At 43.1% G+C, this 19,307-nt stretch overlaps 1 protein-coding gene across 2 annotated transcripts in view; it reads right to left on the reverse strand.

Annotated features, from left to right (window-relative positions):
• Positions 1–2,617: 2,617 nt before the first annotated feature.
• Positions 2,618–19,307, reverse strand: part of yes1 (YES proto-oncogene 1, Src family tyrosine kinase) — a 36,516-nt gene continuing 19,826 nt past the window's right edge. For both annotated transcript variants that reach the window (XM_083782470.1, XM_083782469.1), the window contains 8 exons: positions 18,312–18,415; positions 17,688–17,837; positions 16,176–16,331; positions 11,567–11,746; positions 10,401–10,477; positions 6,652–6,805; positions 5,246–5,377; positions 2,618–3,081 (listed from right to left, as the gene is read on the reverse strand). In XM_083782470.1, coding sequence (XP_083638596.1) covers positions 2,873–3,081; positions 5,246–5,377; positions 6,652–6,805; positions 10,401–10,477; positions 11,567–11,746; positions 16,176–16,331; positions 17,688–17,837; positions 18,312–18,415 — 1,162 coding nt within the window. In that variant the 3' untranslated portion in view covers positions 2,618–2,872. The remainder of the gene's footprint in view (positions 3,082–5,245; positions 5,378–6,651; positions 6,806–10,400; positions 10,478–11,566; positions 11,747–16,175; positions 16,332–17,687; positions 17,838–18,311; positions 18,416–19,307) is intronic.

Below are 19,307 nucleotides of genomic sequence, written 5' to 3' on the forward strand. Positions count from 1 at the left end.
TGGTCTTTAAAATAAGTTTTTGTACATTCCTGATTTCTGTGTGGTTCGTCATTACTCATTAGCGATAAATCAGTTTGTGATTGCTAGAAAAGTACTGTAAAACATGTATTATTGTTTGTATTTGAATTGTACAAAATCACATTCGTTTATATTCTAAGTAATACATTCATTATCTCGATCCCCACTAGATTTGCATAAAGTTTAATTGGAGAATTTGGAGAATTTTTTGCAAATTCAACAAACAAGGCAGAACCAGGGTGGAACAAGGCAGAAAGAGCCTGCTGGTTAGTCGATCAGGGACCAATCAGAAGGCTGACAAAGGAAAAAAATGTCCTGCGATTGTCATTTAATCGTCCCAAACAAGGCATCAAAAAGGTGATTATGGCGCCCAATGAGTTAACTTTTGAGGCCATCCGGCTGAGGCTCTGAGCCACTCTGCTACACACATCATAGAGTATATATATCTATAGAGAAGACACCCGTCGTGAACGTGTACAATGATAGTCAACGGACAGCGCGTTCATGTGTTTGGGGCCAGGCTGCAATACCTGGTGCCTTCTCTATAAATATATATACTCTAAGACACATCTACACAGTAGACGGACAGGAAACAGGGAGAGAGACGGAGTGACACGCAGCAAAGATCATCGTGCTCGGAAATCGAACCCACGACTCACTGTCAGGCTGCATTAGAGCCGATATGTGGTTGACCACTAGGCCACCGGCACTAGGCCCCACTTGCATACATATATGAGTACAAAGTTAAACCTCTCGTCATTACCTGGTAGAATCTTTCAATTCAATGTCTGCTCTGTGCTAGCCTGGGCAGCATTCCTTTTCGGGTTTATTACCCGGTCGGGAGTGGATGATATCGTTTAACCCATTCTGACCTGAGATCAGATTCATACGAGGTTTCCGCCGGACACACACTGGTCTGATCAACCCATTCTGACCTGAGATCAGATTCTAAAAATGTCAGTCGTTCTTCGATTTTTCAAAAAATAGCAGACCTACAAGCTCGTATCGCGCCACTCGGTGGCGCGATATGAGCTTGTAGATCTGCTATTTTCAAATAGATAAAGCATAACATGATGCTGACACCAAAATGGGTGCCCGGTCAGAATGGCTTAAGTCATGTTGTACTCAACCCTCTAAACCAGAACTTCCTTTCACTCAAACCGGAAGATTTGATAAAACCTTCCACAATAAAAGCGTGACTCGCAGCCTCCCCCCCCTGGCCAGCCGGAGTGCCTGATGGAGGGGAAAGGAACTGGTCTTCCTTCCACGCGCTATGTCCAACCAGGGAAACTCCCCCCTGTCAGGTGTAAAGGAGTGACTTGGACACTCATGCATTATGACTACAAAACAATGACAAACTATATCTTATCTCTGGTTGGTGCAAAGTTAAATTAAGCAGATGTATGCAACAAAGGAGAAGCTATATTCCACAAAAAAGCTCTAGACTGAACAAAAGACAAAATGCAAATTTCAGACATTGATGAATGTAATTTCGTCACTTGAAATTTTCACAGCTCCAATGTCTCTGTTTAAAAACATTTATAAAATGTTACAGAATTTTCTTTGCCCTAAAAAATAAATCAACAATGCCTCTTCTGATTTCAAGTTCACAACTTAAAATCCCACAGGTAAAATTAACAATAAAAAAAGCACAATAAAAGCACATGATTTGCCATTCAAGTCACCTCATTAAAAGATACGCACAAATCACTTACGTTACTCACTTTTGTCAGACCGACCATACATGCTCAAAAATAAATGTCCTCTTACATACCGTATATGCTTTGCTACTTTATCTCTCACTTGGTACATTCTCAAATACATACTATAGTATACATCCTGTTCAATTACTCTTTCTCTACCAGAGCACTCTCCATCAAGCTTTACAGTCGTGGCACATACTTTTCAGACACAGTTATTGGTCAATAAAAAAAATTAAAAATAAAACCCACTATTATTCTAAATACCACAAACCAAACCAAATCCTGTACAATAACGAAATGTTTTGTTCAAAATAGTTTTCAAATTATTTTAGAAGTGGGATGTTAAAAAAATTAAAAGACAAAATAATAAACATAAGGTTAAAGGGTGCGGACGTGCGGTCTCGTAGAACTTTAATTCTGCCTATGAGGGCAGTTACTGTCAATGCTTTTCAATGGGAATGGTTTGTTGCCATTATGCGAAATAAACGGTCCATCCCCATTGAAAAGCATTGGCAGAGGTTCTGTGTGACTGCACCTCAAGGAGGAAAATGTGGGGGGGAAAAAGAAACAAAATCTGTGCAGTGGCAAATGAACCACAGACTCGGGATTCAATCTCCTCCTCCTTGAATTAATCACAGTGTTCAGGTTAAGTCTATAAACTTACGCAGGGTTCCAAAGAACGTACTCTACTACTGGTACCACTCTGTGTCCTTGAATGCTGACTGGGACACAAAACAGGAAGATTTCTCTCTGTGAGTGTTTGTGTGTGTGTGTGTGTGTGTGTGTGTGTGTGTGTGTGTGTGTGTGTGTGTGTGTGCGTGTGTGCGTGTGCGTGTGCGTGTGCGTGTGCGTGTGTGTGTGTGTGTGTGTGTGTGTGTGTGTGTGAGTGCGTGTGTGCGTGCGCGAGTGTGCGTTTGTGTGTGTTGTAGTGATTTGGCGACTAACTTTGTAGTTTTCTAGCACAAAAATGGCTTGATCCACAGTTCAGCCTGGAGGGGGGGGGGTTTGGTCATTAGAGTGGCCTGGTGGTGGTTATTAACTTATTGTCCCAAACCTGGTCCTCTGCTGACATGCCTGTGTAGTGTACGGTAGTGTACGGTAGCGTACGGTTAGGTTAAGAGTTTACTGCAACGTATCCCATCACACCGGCGCTACAGGTTGTCGCCCGGCTGATACTGCGGCTCCGTCGCGGTGAAGTAATCTTCCAGGAAGGACTGGAGGTACTCGAAGGTGGGCCTTTCGTCCGCCTCCTTCTTCCAGCACACCCTCATCATCTCGTGGAGGGACTCGGGGCAGCCTTGGGGACACGGCATTCGATAGCCTCGCTCCACCTGCTCCAGCACCTCCCGGTTCACCATGCCTGGACAAAGGAAGACAGCGGGAAGAGAAGATTGAACGATGGGCCATCAGTGTACGCTCAACATCCTGACCAGGCGCTGGATACTAAAACACATTTAGAAACAAGCATGCTCAGGTGTAGAGTGGCTGGATGGTAACCACTAACCGCATGGTTGCCAGTTAGAACCCGGGCTCCCCCAGAGTTAGTGTCGAAGTGTCCTTGAGCAAGACACCGAACCCCTAATTGCTCCTGATGTGCTGGTTGGTGCCTTGCATGGTTTCCGCCGCCATCGGTGTGTGAACGTGTGTGTGAATGGGTGAATGTAATGCACAATCTATGTAAAGTGCTATATAAATGCACCATTTACCATTTAATAACTAAAAGTGGCTTCAATGTGGATGTTGGACGTCATGCAGCCAGTCTATATGACTTCAGTCGTTGAGTCTACTGTGCTAGATATCTGACATTATAACATCATAATGCAGACATCAGTGATCTCATGGTTTCAGCCGGATATGCCCACCACCGAATTCCATTAGCTAAATATTTAAAATATATAAAACGTGGAGTTACTTCCTTGGCGTGCACAAGACATCCGGCACTGATGGAGTCGACACAGACCCTTTCCTAGAAGGCTTGTCCCCTAGAGCGCCGTAATAAGATATCCTTTTCAAGTTACCGTACACATCACACATCAAACCCCATTATGACCTCACCGGCTACCCTAATGGATGCTCTTCAGACCTGTACGAAGCACAGTGTACGTACGTACGTACGCACGCCTCCAGAACAGGAAGAACCCAATGACACACAGCATGGTCCCCTGGGGACCCCAATGACACAGAATGGTCCCCGGGGGAGCTGGGCTGTAGCTAAAAGAGGTTCTGACACAGCCACATCCTTTCCCCTATAAACCCCTTCAGCCCCTCAGTCAGTCAGTCAGTTAGTCAGTCAGTGAGACACACACACACACACACACACACACACACACACACACACACAGGATTATGTTCCCTGGCTCACAACCTCTGAAAGAGGAGAGGGGTCTGGACACTGGAGCAACTGCTCAGCGGCCAAGTCTGAGACAGGGGTATCGGTATGTCGGATGCCGAGGTGTTGGCAACTTGGCATGGGCTTCATGTCCAACGAGTAGTGAATGTCTGGCTTCCCATAACATATCGGTTCTTCCATCCAAATGGGCCAAAATAGCACACAGATGGACACTAGGCAGAGTTCCTATTAGGATGCCTTGCAATGCACTCGAGTGCACGCCCGTCTCCCTTCCCATTTATTCTGCGCTATAAAAGGTCTGAGGAAGAGCTTTGAGCTCGAGACATCACAGCTTTTTTGGTGGTGCAGTAAAGCATCTGTTGCGTTGGAGCCCTCAGTGTGCGAGTGTTTATTTCCCTCTTAATGTTCGTCGCTCAGCACCTGCCCAAGTTTGGGTTGGGGATGTTCATGTCGTTTCCCTTTTTTCTTGCGCTATAAAAAGGTTCCTATGATGCTAAATCAACTCCCAAAAAGGCTAGATGGCATGACGGCAGGAGCCTGCACATGCTCAATGTGCCATGCCCAACCCACACTCAGAGAGGAGGTTCAATCAGTCAGCTTCAGGGTGCATTAATTAGACTGAAGGCTGCATGCTGAGAGCCAAGCAGGCCACAGAGAGCCAGATGGTACAGTACAAGTGCTAACTGTTAGGACTGCCATATGGCACACCCTGTAATCAGTGCTAGTCACTTGATATGGAACCTTGGTCGCAGACTCGCTGCATTGACATTCTTGGGCAGCAGGTGCCAGTGGTGAGGTGACAGACATACTGTATAGTCGTAATGGCCACGAGTGACCTGGACTTGCCATGACCAAATCACATACTGGGAGGGACAGTGGTGCTTTCACATGCTTTCGCATGTGCCTTGCAGGGTTCTATTCTCAAGTGTGATAAAAGTTATCATTTTACATCTTCACTCTGGCTCAGAATAGCATATTAAGGCTAAAATGATACAGGGGGAAATGTCTGTACAACAACTTATTTTCCGCATGAAGACATCGGGTGCTCAAGATTGAGACACATTTGACCAGGAACTGCTATAAGAAGCCAGAGACATCCATGGAAACTCACAAGCCCAATGAAGTTTGCTGCATATTCTGAATAGTATTTCCCCATTGTGTTCTTCTGTCTTACCGGGGTAGGGCACTCTGCCCTTCGTCACCAGCTCAGTCAGTAGTATTCCAAATGACCAGACATCTGACTTGATGGTGAAGCGTCCGTATAGAGCAGCCTCGGGGGCCGTCCATTTAATGGGGAACTTGGCACCTGGAGAAGCAACGCAAATGTCATTGAGGAGGAGGAGGAGGGAGTCCCAGCTCTATGAATCATTCATACAGTCGTGATGTGTTAACCCATTCTGACCTGAGATCAGATTCATACGAGGTTTCCGCCGGACACACGCCGGTCTGACGAACCCATTCTGACCTGAGATCAGATTCTAAAAATGTCAGTCTTTCTTCGATTTTTTTCAAAAATAGCAGACCTACAAGCTCGTATCGTGCCACTCGGTGGCGCGATATGAGCTTGTAGATCTGCTATTTTTCAATAGCTAAAGCACGACATGATGCCAACACCAAAATGGGTGCCCGGTCAGAATGGGTTAATAAATGTATATGGAAATGCAAAAAAAAGAAGAATTAAAGGTCATGGATTAATTTCAGAAAATCACCATTAAATGCTAAATGCCAATAGAGAGGTGTGTGTGTGTGTGTGTGTGTGTGTGTGTGTGTGTGTGTGTGTGTGTGTGTGTGTGTGTGTGTGTGTGTGTGTGTGTGTGTGTGGTGCTCACTCGCTTGAGTGGGTGTGTGTATGTATGTGGTGTGTGCACTTAAATGTCTCTCCATACAAGTAATAATAGTTTTAGTTTGTGTTAAGATATTAGGATTATATTAACGTTGACAGTTAGGCGTATACTGGAAAACATCACATGTTAATAGATGTCAACAGACATCCTCACAGCACTAGTAGTAATACAAGCAAAACAGTGTGTGTGTGTGTGTGTGTGTGTGTGTGTGTGTGTGTGTGTGTGTGTGTGTGTGTGTGTTTGTGTCAGTGTTGTTTTTGTTTTTGGCAGCAAATTTTAGTTTTAGTCATAGTTTATTTAGTTTTAGTCACATTTTAGTCACATGGAATGTCTTAGTGTTAGTCTAGTTTTAGTCGACTAAATATAAGATTGTCAACTAAATCTACAGTTGATTTAGTCGACTAAAATGTATTTTGGTGGGCCTTGATGCCATTGTAATGACTTTACACTTGCTGAAAATAGCAGATCTACAAGCTCACAAGGCGACGCGCGTTGTAAGCTTGTAGATCTGCTATTTTCATCATGCAACCAAGTGTAAAATGACTTATACTGCATCTCTTGTCCACTAGTCCCTTCCTAACAGTTTTAGTCTAGTTTTTATTTGTCTTAGTTTTAATCATCCTAGCTTAGTTTTCATTTAGTTTCCTATCTAGTTTTCGAACATATTTCGTCTTAGTTTTAGTCGACAAAAACAACACTGGTGTGTGTGTGCGTGTGTGTGTGTGTGTGCACTGACCTTGTCTGGCGGTGTACTCGTTATCCTCGATCAGTCGGGCCAGGCCAAAGTCGGCGATCTTACACACCAGGTTGTCGGCGACCAGGATGTTGGCAGCTCTCAGATCCCTGTGGATGTAATTCATCCTCTCTATGAAGGCCATGCCATCTGCAATCTGAGACAGACACGGAGGCACAGTACTTAAAACAAACCAATCTGAGACAGACATGGAGGCACGGTACTTAAAACAAACCAATCTGGGACAGACACGGAGGCACAGTACTTAAAACAAACCAATCTGAGACAGACATGGAGGCACGGTACTTAAAACAAACCAATCTGAGACAGACATGGAGGCACGGTACTTAAAACAAACCAATCTGGGACAGACACGGAGGCACGGTACTTAAAACAAACCAATCTGGGACAGACATGGAGGCACAGTACTTAACCCATTCTGACCTGAGATCAGATTCATACGAGGTTTCCGCCGGACACACACTGGTCTGATGAACCCATTCTGACCTGAGATCAGATTCTAAAAATGTCAGTCGCTCTTCGATTTTTCTAAAATAGCAGACCTACAAGCTCGTATCGCGCCACTCGGTGGCGCGATATGAGCTTGTAGATCTGCTATTTTTAAATAGCTAAAGCATAACATGATGCCGACACCAAAATGGGTGCCCGGTCAGAATGGGTTAAAACAAACCAATCTGGGACAGACACGGAGGCACGGTTAATATCAGTGCTTCTCTAACTATTTCATGTCAAGGACCCCCAAAATGATAAGCAATTAGCCCCTGACCCCCATCTGAAAAGATGTTGTTCCAGGTTCATTAAGTATGCCTGGTTTGTCTGGTGGGTGGTGATGGGTGGTGATCCACCTGAACTGAAGCCGCACCCACAGCTGTAGTTGTATGATAAAAGGGGAGGGGTTAGGGGAGGGGCTGATAGTGTGATGTCACTATATTACTGTTTATTTCATTGGCCCGTTTGACTGTCAAGGGTTCAGCCTCCAGGAAGAAACGCTAAATACAAAGTTAATACACCATTGCACATAAAAACGACTCCAGGGTGTCTTAATGAAGTACAGTCACCTCATACACATGAAAAACTGGAAAAATACAAAAATAGTGGCACTCCATCTTTTTTTTTTTTTCTTTTTTAAGATATTTTTTTGCGGCTTACGCCTTTTATTGATTTTTGAAGGGACAGACAGTAGGCTGACAGGAAACGGGAGAGAGATGGGGGATGACATGCAGTAAAGGCCGTGTCGGGTCCGGGAGTCGAACCCGCGGCACACTGCGACTGGATTACCAGTCCGGTGCCCAGACCGTTACGCTACGGCCTGGGCCGGCACTCCATCTTTAACTAGGAATGTAAAGTGCACTACGTTAGTTCCATTGATCCAAGCCAGGAACACAGTCCATTGACTGGTCAAATGCAACCCATTTGACCACTTAGTAACTGTGAACAGCCGCCACAAACACTTTTCAAGTGGCCCCTGATCCACCAAAGGCTGAGAACAGCTGGGATAGATCATACCAACCACAAATAGTTGTCTGCCAATACTATTAGCAAATATACAACAGGTAGTTCTGACCAAGCAATCTGATTGGTTTAACCCATTCTGACCGGGCACCAATTTTGGTGTTGGCATCATGTTATGCTTTAGCTATTGAAAAATAGCAGATCTACAAGCTCATATCGCGCCACCGAGTGGCGCGATACGAGCTTGTAGGTCTGCTATTTTTGAAAAATCGAAGAACGACTGACATTTTTAGAATCTGATCTCAGGTCAGAATGGGTTAATCAGACCCAGTGTGTGTCCAGTGGAAACCTCGTATGAATCTGATCTCAGGTCAGAATGGGTTAAACCAGCATGATGCCCTAGCCCTGGGCCTAATCACATGCATAAAATCACTCCACAGTCCGCACCTGATCAAACCATATATGGCACAGCTGCGCCGCAATGTCCTAGCCTACTGGAGGATAAACCAAAAACAACAACAGCTTGCAAGCACCTGAGAACAACAAACATTTTCAGCTCAGCTGTGTTGATTAGTGAGATTATTTTGAAAGTGAATTGCCCCACAATATGAATACATTTAGATGTGTTTCGTTGGTAACTGTATAATCGCAGTGTTTCGTTGGTAACTGTATAATCGCAATATTACACTCGAGGGTGTGCTTTACCGTGATTATTGGCACTTCAGTCACAGTTGATGCTTCGAGTTCCTGACCACATCACTGTCGTGCCATAAATCAGGGTAAAGTACACCGTTCCTGACCGCATTACTGTTGTGCCAAAACTCAGGGTAAAGCTTGTGTAATACTGCTTAATAGCAAATACTTCTGAAGTGGTTGAGCAGGGATTAAGCAGAGATTGGGAGGGTTCCACTACAGACTATACTGTACATCAGGGCAATTCAGATGTGTATCAGTGTCACAAGTTGAGAACCACTTACAAAAGAAACCTAGGTTGACTTTGTCATGGTAAAAATCTCCTTCAACTAAATAAATACCACACATCATCCAAATTATCCCACATGTCAAACCTACTTGTAACCTTTATTAAACCAAATAATTAAGGGGGGAAAAAAGTATTTACAATAATGGCCCGGCAAATGCTAAACATAATCACTGACTGACCAAAATACAGGGATATAATTCAGGTGAAGGGAGTAGACAGCGACAGCAAATGCACACTAATCTCATATTCGCTGCATCACGACCCGTCTACAAACTCCCTGAAAGGCACTCCGAGTCTTCTGTCTTCTAATTCCCTGACACTTCTATGGAGGGGCGTAGTATTAGGCGCAGATCACAGAGTTTCGCGGTCGGCCCCGCCGAGCCTAAGTGGCCCCCGAGGAGCAGTGCTTGAAGTGCTTCAGGCAGATGAGTGGTGGAGCGTGAGAGGACCCACAGCCAAAAGGAGGGGCGAGAGTGTGTCGGTGGGCGCCTGGGCGGGACGCGTTAGGTACAGATTATGCAAGACCAGGATATTAAACTAACATGGCAGCCAGATGGAGAACAAAACGGAATCCTCAACACACTGGGACCTGGCACGGTTGAGTAAATCCCGGCATACACACCTATGCAAATGTGTGCACATTGCGCATATACAAACAAACAGACATGCACACACACACACGCTCTCACACACACAACTGGGAAATAATTAACCCATTCTGAACGGGCACCCATTTTGGTGTTGGCATCATGTTATGCTTTAGCTATTGAAAAATAGCAGATCTACAAGCTCATAGCGCGCCACCGAGTGGCGCGCTACGAGCTTGTAGGTCTGCTATTTTTGAAAAATCGAAGAGCGACTTTTTTTTTTTTTAGAATCTGATCTCAGGTCAGAATGGGTTAATCAGACCAGTGTGTGTCCAGTGAAAACCTCGTATGAATCTGATCTCAGGTCAGAATGGGTTAAACAAATAGCCCGCACACACGGCCTCTACTGGTGCAGCCTCTTTTGCATGATCATGTTCTCTCCCTCTGCCCTCCTCTCTCTACCCCGTCATTCATTTTGTCCATATATCCATTTCACTTTCCCTCATATTCCCCTTCATGCCCTCCATCATTAGGTCTCCCTTTTCTGCTCTGCTTCTTTCCTGCTCTGCATGTTTCTCACTCCAGCGCGCGCAGGCCGTCAGAGCAGCTGTGTCGGGTGCAGAGGCAGAGGTCTGTGCCAGCTCTAGTTTAGCATTCATTGATTCCACTGAGAAGTATTGAGTCTCTGAGGCGGTGCCAAGTTATCCTACCTGTGCTGCCATGTCCACCAGCTGGGGCAGCTTCAGGTATTTTCCATCTCCCTCCTTCAGGAAGTCCAGTAAACTTCCTGTGAACACAGGAATTAAAGATCCATGTTGTCAGTTTACCACCAAGCATGGCTGTGAATTAAACTAGTTTTGTAGTCCAACTTGACAAGGAGAATCGAGCGGTTTTGGATGTTATCTCCGTATTTAATGACGGTCATCATTCAATTAAGTCAGTATGGACATTTTCACATACTGATGTGGTTGCCAGCCATTGTCCGGCATGGTGTTGGTCGCATTGTCTGACTATTACCAACGTAACGGCAAAATCTGAGCCCAACTCTAACCTTAGCCTTAGCATTAACATTCCCTAATTCCCCCATATCAGTCTTAACCAGCCATGTAAGCTGCGGCGGCAGTCATTTCACTTCTGCATTTCCTAGTCACCTACTCGTGGTAGGCAGACAAGGCAGTATGTAGGAAATGTCAATACTGGCTGCATTGAATGGCCTTGAGAAGAACATACTGGCGATTATAGGTTGAACCAATCGAAGCGGGTGGAAGAGAATAGCATAAGCAGGTGGAGCAAGCATGATTATAAATCACCCATTGTTTGTAATATCAAATGGAATTAGTACTGTGGTAATGTGTACCACACACGGTACTCCTAGAGCAGGTACAAGCGAGTACTCTCACAACGGCTATTAAGTACATTTAGGTTTCCCTTAGTTTAGGCCGGGGATGTCAGTCGGGATAAGAATCAGTGTGTTGTTCAATGTTCAGGTTCATTTACATGTGCAAGACTGGAGTAACATAATATGTTGGTCTTGCCAGTCACATGATCACTTTGCTTTCACTTATATATTCACCTATTTAAAAAATAAATAATTCATAGCAAGAGTTAATTCGATTTGATTCTGGCTGATGCAGGGGCCATTTTGAGCTCAGTAAACTTCACATGCACAAGATGGTGAAAGATGATATCACAATCAGTTTGATTAAATTTGTTAACAGTTGCGATGGCGCTTCATCAAACTCAAACAAAAGGGGAAAAAAAGAAAAGAAAAGACAATGGAGGGGTGTTCAGTTGCTAGGTGGTTCAATACAACAACAAAGCATAATATGTTTTTTTAGATGGCCGCTTGGTGGTTGTGACCAATAGCTGTCCTTACCTTTCCCCATATACTCAGTGACTATATAGATGGGTTCCTCAGACACCACAGCATAAAGAGGCACCAGTTTGTCGTGTCGGAGTTTCTTCATGATCTGAGCCTCCTGGAGGAAGGCCTCTGGGGACATGGTGCCTGGCTTCAGGGTCTTAATCGCTACCTTGGTGGTTCCATTCCATGTGCCTGGATGAAATAAACACAATATTATATTACAACAAAAATACTGTATGGGTAGATTGACAAACCGACAGAATTAGGGAAAAGGTTAGTTTAGCAATTATTTGACTGCCTAGTACGTGGTACATTTGCACAGGAATTTGTGGGGAAATGAGGTTGGTGCATTGCCTTCAATAATGATAATATCAATAAGTATGCATTGTCAGTGTTGTGGTTGGGTGGGGTTCTGGAGTGAGGTTGGGAAAAGGGTGGTGGTGGTGGGGTGTCATTTGGCCTATCCATAGTTCATGACAGAGCTCTCATGGCCCTGACTATGTACGTAAACAAAGGTTCATTATCATAACTTGTACATTTGTTAGTTTGTGGGAGAAAACGACGCCAGCCAGGGCAGTTCTGCTTTTTGTTTTCAGTTGATAATGCATGAGTGTGTTGCTGGAATGTGTTGTGGATTTCCATGGTCACTGTCTAGAACCACACGATGTGATGGAGCGTGCACAAAAAAACCCTGAAAAAAAGGTTGTTGGGACAACAAGAGTTGATTCTTAACTCATTAGGACGTCCATTTACCACATTTCTGTTGCATTGGAATGCAACAGGGAGGCAACAATATCCTGTTGTCATGTTTGTTTTCTTCTTGCGATTAATGATTTCAAGATAATTGCCCTAATACATATGACCTCCTGTGTCAAAAGAGTTATGCAAATGCTATAGTACAGTATATTGTGTAAAATAATCAATACCCTAGCCTTGACATAAAAACAGTTGCTTTTTGCCTTTTACTGTCTGCAACTTATCTTGACAATTTACACATTGGCCAGCGGCTCTTATCCATACAGACCAACAGACTTCCTGTAAATGTACTAGATTGCCAGCCTCAAAAGCAAACAATAGCAAGCAAGTTAGTACAAAGTCCAAAGCCACAATAAACACCGTTGTCACATTTCTGAGACGTTTCAGCATTGAGTGACAGCATGTGAAATAAAGTTACTGTCATTTAGTGTTTGTGCAGGAGAGAAAGGACACTGTATGCTGGCTAAACAATCAGTCACTTCCTAGTTCAGAGCCACTTATTCACGCCCCGCTTGCACATGGAGAGCTGAAGCAGCAGATCTGTCGCTTCCGTCATGAGGCTGACCTCCGTGAATGAATCATGCTGAAGAAATCGCCACACACACACACACACACACACACACACACACACAGAAGGACAAAGTAGGGCACCGATGACGCGATCCAACATTAAGGCTTGGCGAGAGAAGTCGTGCGAATGGTATCTTCAAGAAGCAGAGGAATCTTTGAGAAAGCAGGAATCAATTTGACCACAGCTCAGGAGCAATTACACGCCCGAATCGACCAATACATCTATGAATTATTTAATAACTAAACAGGATAGGGCATTGAGCACAGCCACAGACATAAATAGGCCAATTCATCACTATGCACAGCATAGATAGATAGATATATATATATAAACTTTATTACAGGCTCATGGCCCACAGGGTAAAAACATACAATACATAGAAAAAGGTAAAATAATAAAATAAAATAAAAATAAGTTATCCAGCCCCTCAGGGAACAAATCAAAAGAGGCACTCGTGCCAGTGTCCTCTGATGGTGGATGTGAACCTGACAGAGCTACAGAGAGGGTCTGTCATCAGCCGTATTAATCCATTCAAGGAGCGGTCCAGTCTACACATGAATTTGTAGGTAAGGTTCCTCAAGAGGGCCATGAAGGTGGTGAGTCCTAGTGTACAGAATAGTGCACTAGCTCTAGTGCTCCTGGGTTTCTTGAGTAGAATGCGCAGACAGTCATTGTAGGCTACTTGCAGCTTGCGCAAGCTCTCCTTTTTAAAGTTCACCCACAATGGGGCAGTATAGAGGGGGGTGCAGTACGCTCTAAACAGGTTAACCTTAACATCAGTTGTACAGTGGTGAAATTTGCGAACCAGCATGTTTGCTTGCACATAAAGCATTCTCCTCTGTCTATACATATCTTCATCATCATCTAGTGTATCTGTGATGATGTGACCAAGATATTTAGCACTTTTAGCTACATTTACAGTCAGACCAGACAGGTAAAAATGTGGGAACCTGAGCTCCGAGTCATCCTTCGTTCTACATATCAGGACCATGCTCTTCTTAGCATTATACTTAATATTAAAGTCCAGCCCATAATTAGAGCAGATATTGAGCAGATGTTGGAATCCGCTGCTACTAGGGGATATTAAGCTCAGGTCGTCCGCGTACATAAAGTGGTTAATTAGAGTATCACCAATCATACACCCAGTATTGCACTCTTCTAGCTGCTTTGATAGGCCGTCCATATATAAATTAAAGAGGGCTGGGGATAAAATCCCCCCCTGTCTGACGCCATTGCCCACCCGAAAGGGGGCAGATAGGGTGTTGCCCCATTTGACCTGCATTTGCTGGTTGGCATACCAGTAGACCAATATACGTATTAAATTACTGGGCACACCCCTAAGCTTGAGCTTATTAAAAAGCTTATAATGATGAATAAGATCAAAAGCACGGGAAGCATCAATAAGACCAACAAACATAGTAGAACCCTGCTTTCTATATGTCTCTACTGCTTCTTTGAGAGCATATATACACATATCAGTACTATGTTTAGGCTTGAAGCCAAACTGATTGTCAGTGGTGGTTATATACATACTTAATCTGTCCAGAAGTAGTTTTTCTAATACTTTGGACAAAATGCTTGCAAGCGCTATAGGCCGGTAGTTATCAATACTACCAACTTTCCCTGACTTGTCTTTTATCACAGGGACTAGAACAACAGACAACATGGAGTCAGGTAAAGTACCATGGGTCATCAAACCAGAGAAACAAATAGAAAGCAGCACAGCCAATCTAGGACCAGCTAGCTTTAGGTGCTCAGCAGTGATATTATCTAGGCCACTGGCCTTTCTCTCAGACAGTTGCGCTATTGAATTAAAAACCTCATGGGTGTTAAAAACAGTGATTTCATTTTCATCTTCTATTTTTCCCACATGGAAAGGCTCACTTTTGACACTATTAAACAGGGAAGCATAATGCTGCCTCCAGAGTTCAGCGATGCCCACAGGATCAGTTACCCCCTCTATATTACATGGGAGTGCTACTTGAGCCCTGTTTAGGGACTTGACTTCTTTCCAAAAGTTAGTAGAATCATTATTAAGCAGATTGTCAGCCATAGAATGTGCACTCATGGCCTGCTCTTGCTTACTTATAAACCTTAATGCATATTTGTACTTGGCATTGGTTCTCTTTTTATGTTCTAGGACTAGATAGATAGATAGATAGATAGATAGATAGATAGATAGATAGATAGATAGATAGATAGATAGATAGATAGATAGATAGATAGATAGATAGATAGATAGCAACAAATACCAGTAGAGAGGTTGGTTGAAGGAGAATTTTTGAAAACAAGTAGAGAGGGAAACAAGGAATTCCTGGGATTTCATAGTAGGGTCTGGCAGGTTGGGGCTTGCCTGAAGACCAGGCTTAATGAAAGAGTTGGTGAAGAAAGAAGGCGACGTGTTCACCGTATCAGAATACCAGCATGTGGTAATTGACCAGTAATTACTGAGCGGTTTGTGTTTTGTGTGTTACGACGATTATGCTAAATAATTGTGATTTATGTAAAACAATTGCGATCAGGCAATTATGTAATAATTGTGACGGGCCTAGAGATATCACAATTACTCAAAACTATAAATAATGAATATGTGGAAGTATAGAAGGCGGTTAATGTTGTTACCTAAACAATAATTGTGTATGCTAATATTTCATTCCATGCAATCAAAGAGGTAGGAGCGCACACCAAGAGTAGGGAGGTGCTGACCACGAGAGATATATTTTAAAAAGGAAAGGAGAGGTCGCAAAAACTCGTAGTCCCGAATCCCGATGCCAAAAAACTTTTTATTTTACCAATGTTTCGAGCACTGAGAAAACTGTTGCGCCTTTCTTCGTCCTTTTTTTCAAACTTGACCACGGTAGCGGTGGTCTCCAAAACATAAGGGAACACCAACGTTTCGACAAACAGGTTGTCTTCTTCAGGTTCAGGGTATGAATATTTAATTCCATATCACACATCATATGCACTATGATTATGTTTTTTTAAATAATCGATTAAATAAATTAGTAGATTAGATTACAGTAACTATTGTAAACGTGTGTGTGCGTGTGTGTGTGTGTGTGTGTGTGTGTGTGTGTGCGTGTGTGCACGTGCGTGCAAAAGAAACCCGCCGCTCTAAATGTGGGAAACGTATCGCTCTCTTGCATTCACACCAGACATTTTCGCACCACTGGAGCGCTGAAAAGAAGTTGAAGACAGCTCAGAATTTCTTGTAGCAAGTCACGCCAGTCACTTTTTGGGCAGAGTACATGGTGTGTGGAATGTATGAGATGTGGCATTGTAGTAGTAGCTTACCCATCCAGACCTCTCCGAAGCAGCCCTGGCCCAGTCTGAGCTCCAGGCGAAGCGAGTCCCGTGGAATCTCCCAGGCGTCCTTAGCCAGGCCCTGGGTCTGAGGCTTCACGGTCGGGCAGACGGTGGTCAGCCGGTAGCACAGTCCATCGGCATGTTCTAGTACATACAAGGACATCCATAGTTTACCATCAGACTTTCAATTGTAGGCTTAACCCATTCTGACCTGAGATCAGATTCATACGAGGTTTCCACTGGAAACAACACTGGTCTGATCAACCCATTCTGAGCTGAGATCAGATTCTAAAAAATGTCAGTCGTTCTTAGATTTTTCAAAAAATAGCAGACCTACAAGCTCGTATCGCGCCACTCGGTGGCGCGATATGAGCTTGTAGATCTGCTATTTTTAAATAGCTAAAGCATAACATAATGCTAACACCAAAATGGGTGCCCGTTCAGAATGGGTTAACATGGTCCAATATACACCACACCAGTCAAAGGCAAGCTTGATACAATCACTGTAAGGTAGGAGTAAGACACCAGCCACATGTACTGTAGCGTTAAAAGAACACAACATGATGCACAATTAAAGTCACGTTCATTTCAAACACATCTCATAGTTCTGTTGTCATTACAGTGCTTCTCTAAAAACGGAAATACAGCAAAACAAAATGAATGCACCAGATAGATACAGGTTATGGTTTCCGCCAGAAAGCGATATTTGTAATAATGACCTCTTCAGTTACGTACACTCTACAAACATATTAATGCCAGAGGAAACGACAACATGAATTTGCAAAGAATCAAATCAAAGCCACGCCAACTCGAAACCTCAAATTATGTTTATGTGACGAGTCAATTTAACAAACAGCCAGTTGTTTATTAAGCCCATACTGTAGTTGGTGGGAGAAACTATGTTCTCACAGAGACCTGCCAATTAGACATTGTGTTTGTTTACAGCAATAAGACTTGGTGGTTTTTCTGTAACAATGTGGGCGTTGTTTTCTTGCACAACTGACATAGACATTACGACAGGCTTAAAATATATATTAAAATATTCTGTACATTTCTTCTTAATCCCACATGGTGCGGCTTATTTTTTATTTTATGGAGGGCATCACAAAGATTAAAGTAAATCCAGCATAAAAATATTCAGCTGTGGTAGATTTGCAGTTGAATAATGCATTTTCATTCATTTATTTATTTCACATTGAGCATTACACTGCTGAATTGTGAAAATGAAAAACACAGTCAGCATGCAGCAACAGTGAGTGAACCATAAAATGGTAACTCAAGTCATAAAACATTAAACATTGTCGCGGATACATTCCAGGCACCTGCCATTATCAAACAGTCCATTAGCTCACAGTACACATGTTTGGTTTGGACGGTGGACTCAAATAATAATAAGCCACAATAATTGACAAGTTGACTGGAAGCCGGAATGTCTGTCCAGTTGTAAACAGCAATTGTACTAAGCGTTAAGGTCAAGTAACTGGGTTATTATGTACATACCTGTGTAATGTTTCACCAACTTCTGTAGATGCTCAAACTGGGCTCGCGTGGTGATGTAATAGCCACCGTTGTCCAATTTACGGATCTTGTAATGCTTCACGTTGTCTCCCTTCATCTCGTCCCAGTCCCGGATAGAGAGAGAGTAGGCACCTTCATGTAAACAAAATAAAGACCAAATCAGATTAGGTGGTACGTAATTCCTCTAAAATAAGGTTTTCCTCAGAGGTTGTCATGGCAGGGAAAGTCCACGGTGATGGCGAACACTACATAACCACTTAGGCCCTATTTTACAGTTTGTCATATGATGTTTAAAGAAATAGTGAAACAGCTTCCATCTAGATCGACTATTGCCCCTTTTTTCTGTGTTCTTTCTGTGTGTTTGTGTGAGTGCGCACACACACACGTGCGTGATTTAAAAAAAGGTTTTAAAATGTGTAACACAACACAAAAAGGATTCCAGGTTGAAAGTGGATAATATGATTAAAGATTATTGTAGCACTAATTTCCTTGAGGTGGTTTTCATGCGTTAATCGCATTACAATAGAGCTGCCCCGACGTTAACAATGCTAAAGCCTATTGTGTATGACGGTGCTTCGCTGTGGTCTTGGTTGTGTAGAAGAATACCTTTTGTGGTCTCGCTCTCCCGTGCCAAGAAAGTACCTCGCTGGTTTCCTGGAACCAACAGAAGACGCTCAGCATCTTTGCGGCCCATTTTCCCAAAGTACCATCTGTCAAAAGGCGGGAAGACACAGTCAAGAGACCAGTTAGAAGACACAGTCAAGAGATGAGGTAATTTGACTAGGGCAAATGTAAAGATTATTTTTTTAATTCAAGTGAGATTTGAATCAAGTAGACTGCATAATGTAGCCGCTAGCTACTATTCAAAACAAATGGCAGACAGATGGCTCGAGGCAGCGAGCTTTGATCTTGCTACATAAGATCTCAGCTTTGTCAGCGGTGGAAGAAGTACTCAAGACGTTTTACTTAAGTAAAAGTAGCAATACCACAATATACAAAGAGACTGGTTGCAAGTAAATGTCCTATATTCAAAAGTAATCACATTAAAATATACATACATATATATATATATATATATATATATACCAAAGGAAATGCATTATTTATTTCACAATTTGTTTTTTCTAAATTGGACAAAATGAATGTATGTCAAACAAAATGTATGGTTTTCAGCTGCACCCAGGCGAGTGCTGCCCACAGAGGAGAACCTCTCTACCCATTCAGCTTGGGCGACCCCTTAAGTACAGTACTACTACTTGAGTAAATGTTCCACCACTGAGCTTCATAAATTGTGCATTTCTATTACATAAGACCTCAAACAGCAAAACGTACACTGTAAGAAATGTTGCTCTTTTACAAGCCATAAGTCAAGAAATTATAATCAGCCCCATCTCTCTGAACAAATTTGAGAACCAATTAGCAGATATTCACGACTGTTGGTGGGAATGATCAATATGCTGACCTGGAGAGATGATTACATTTTGAGTAAAAAAAAAAAGAAAGGAAAAAAAAGAAAAAGAAAAAGGGTCTAAGGTCAAGGTCACACTCAATGTCAAGGTCAAAACCAAGAACGGCTTGGTGGCATTTAATTTGTCTTGGTGG

Source organism: Protomyctophum parallelum, assembly GCF_964188405.1.
Source record: "Protomyctophum parallelum genome assembly, chromosome: 14".
Classification (NCBI taxonomy): Eukaryota; Metazoa; Chordata; class Actinopteri; order Myctophiformes; family Myctophidae; genus Protomyctophum; species Protomyctophum parallelum.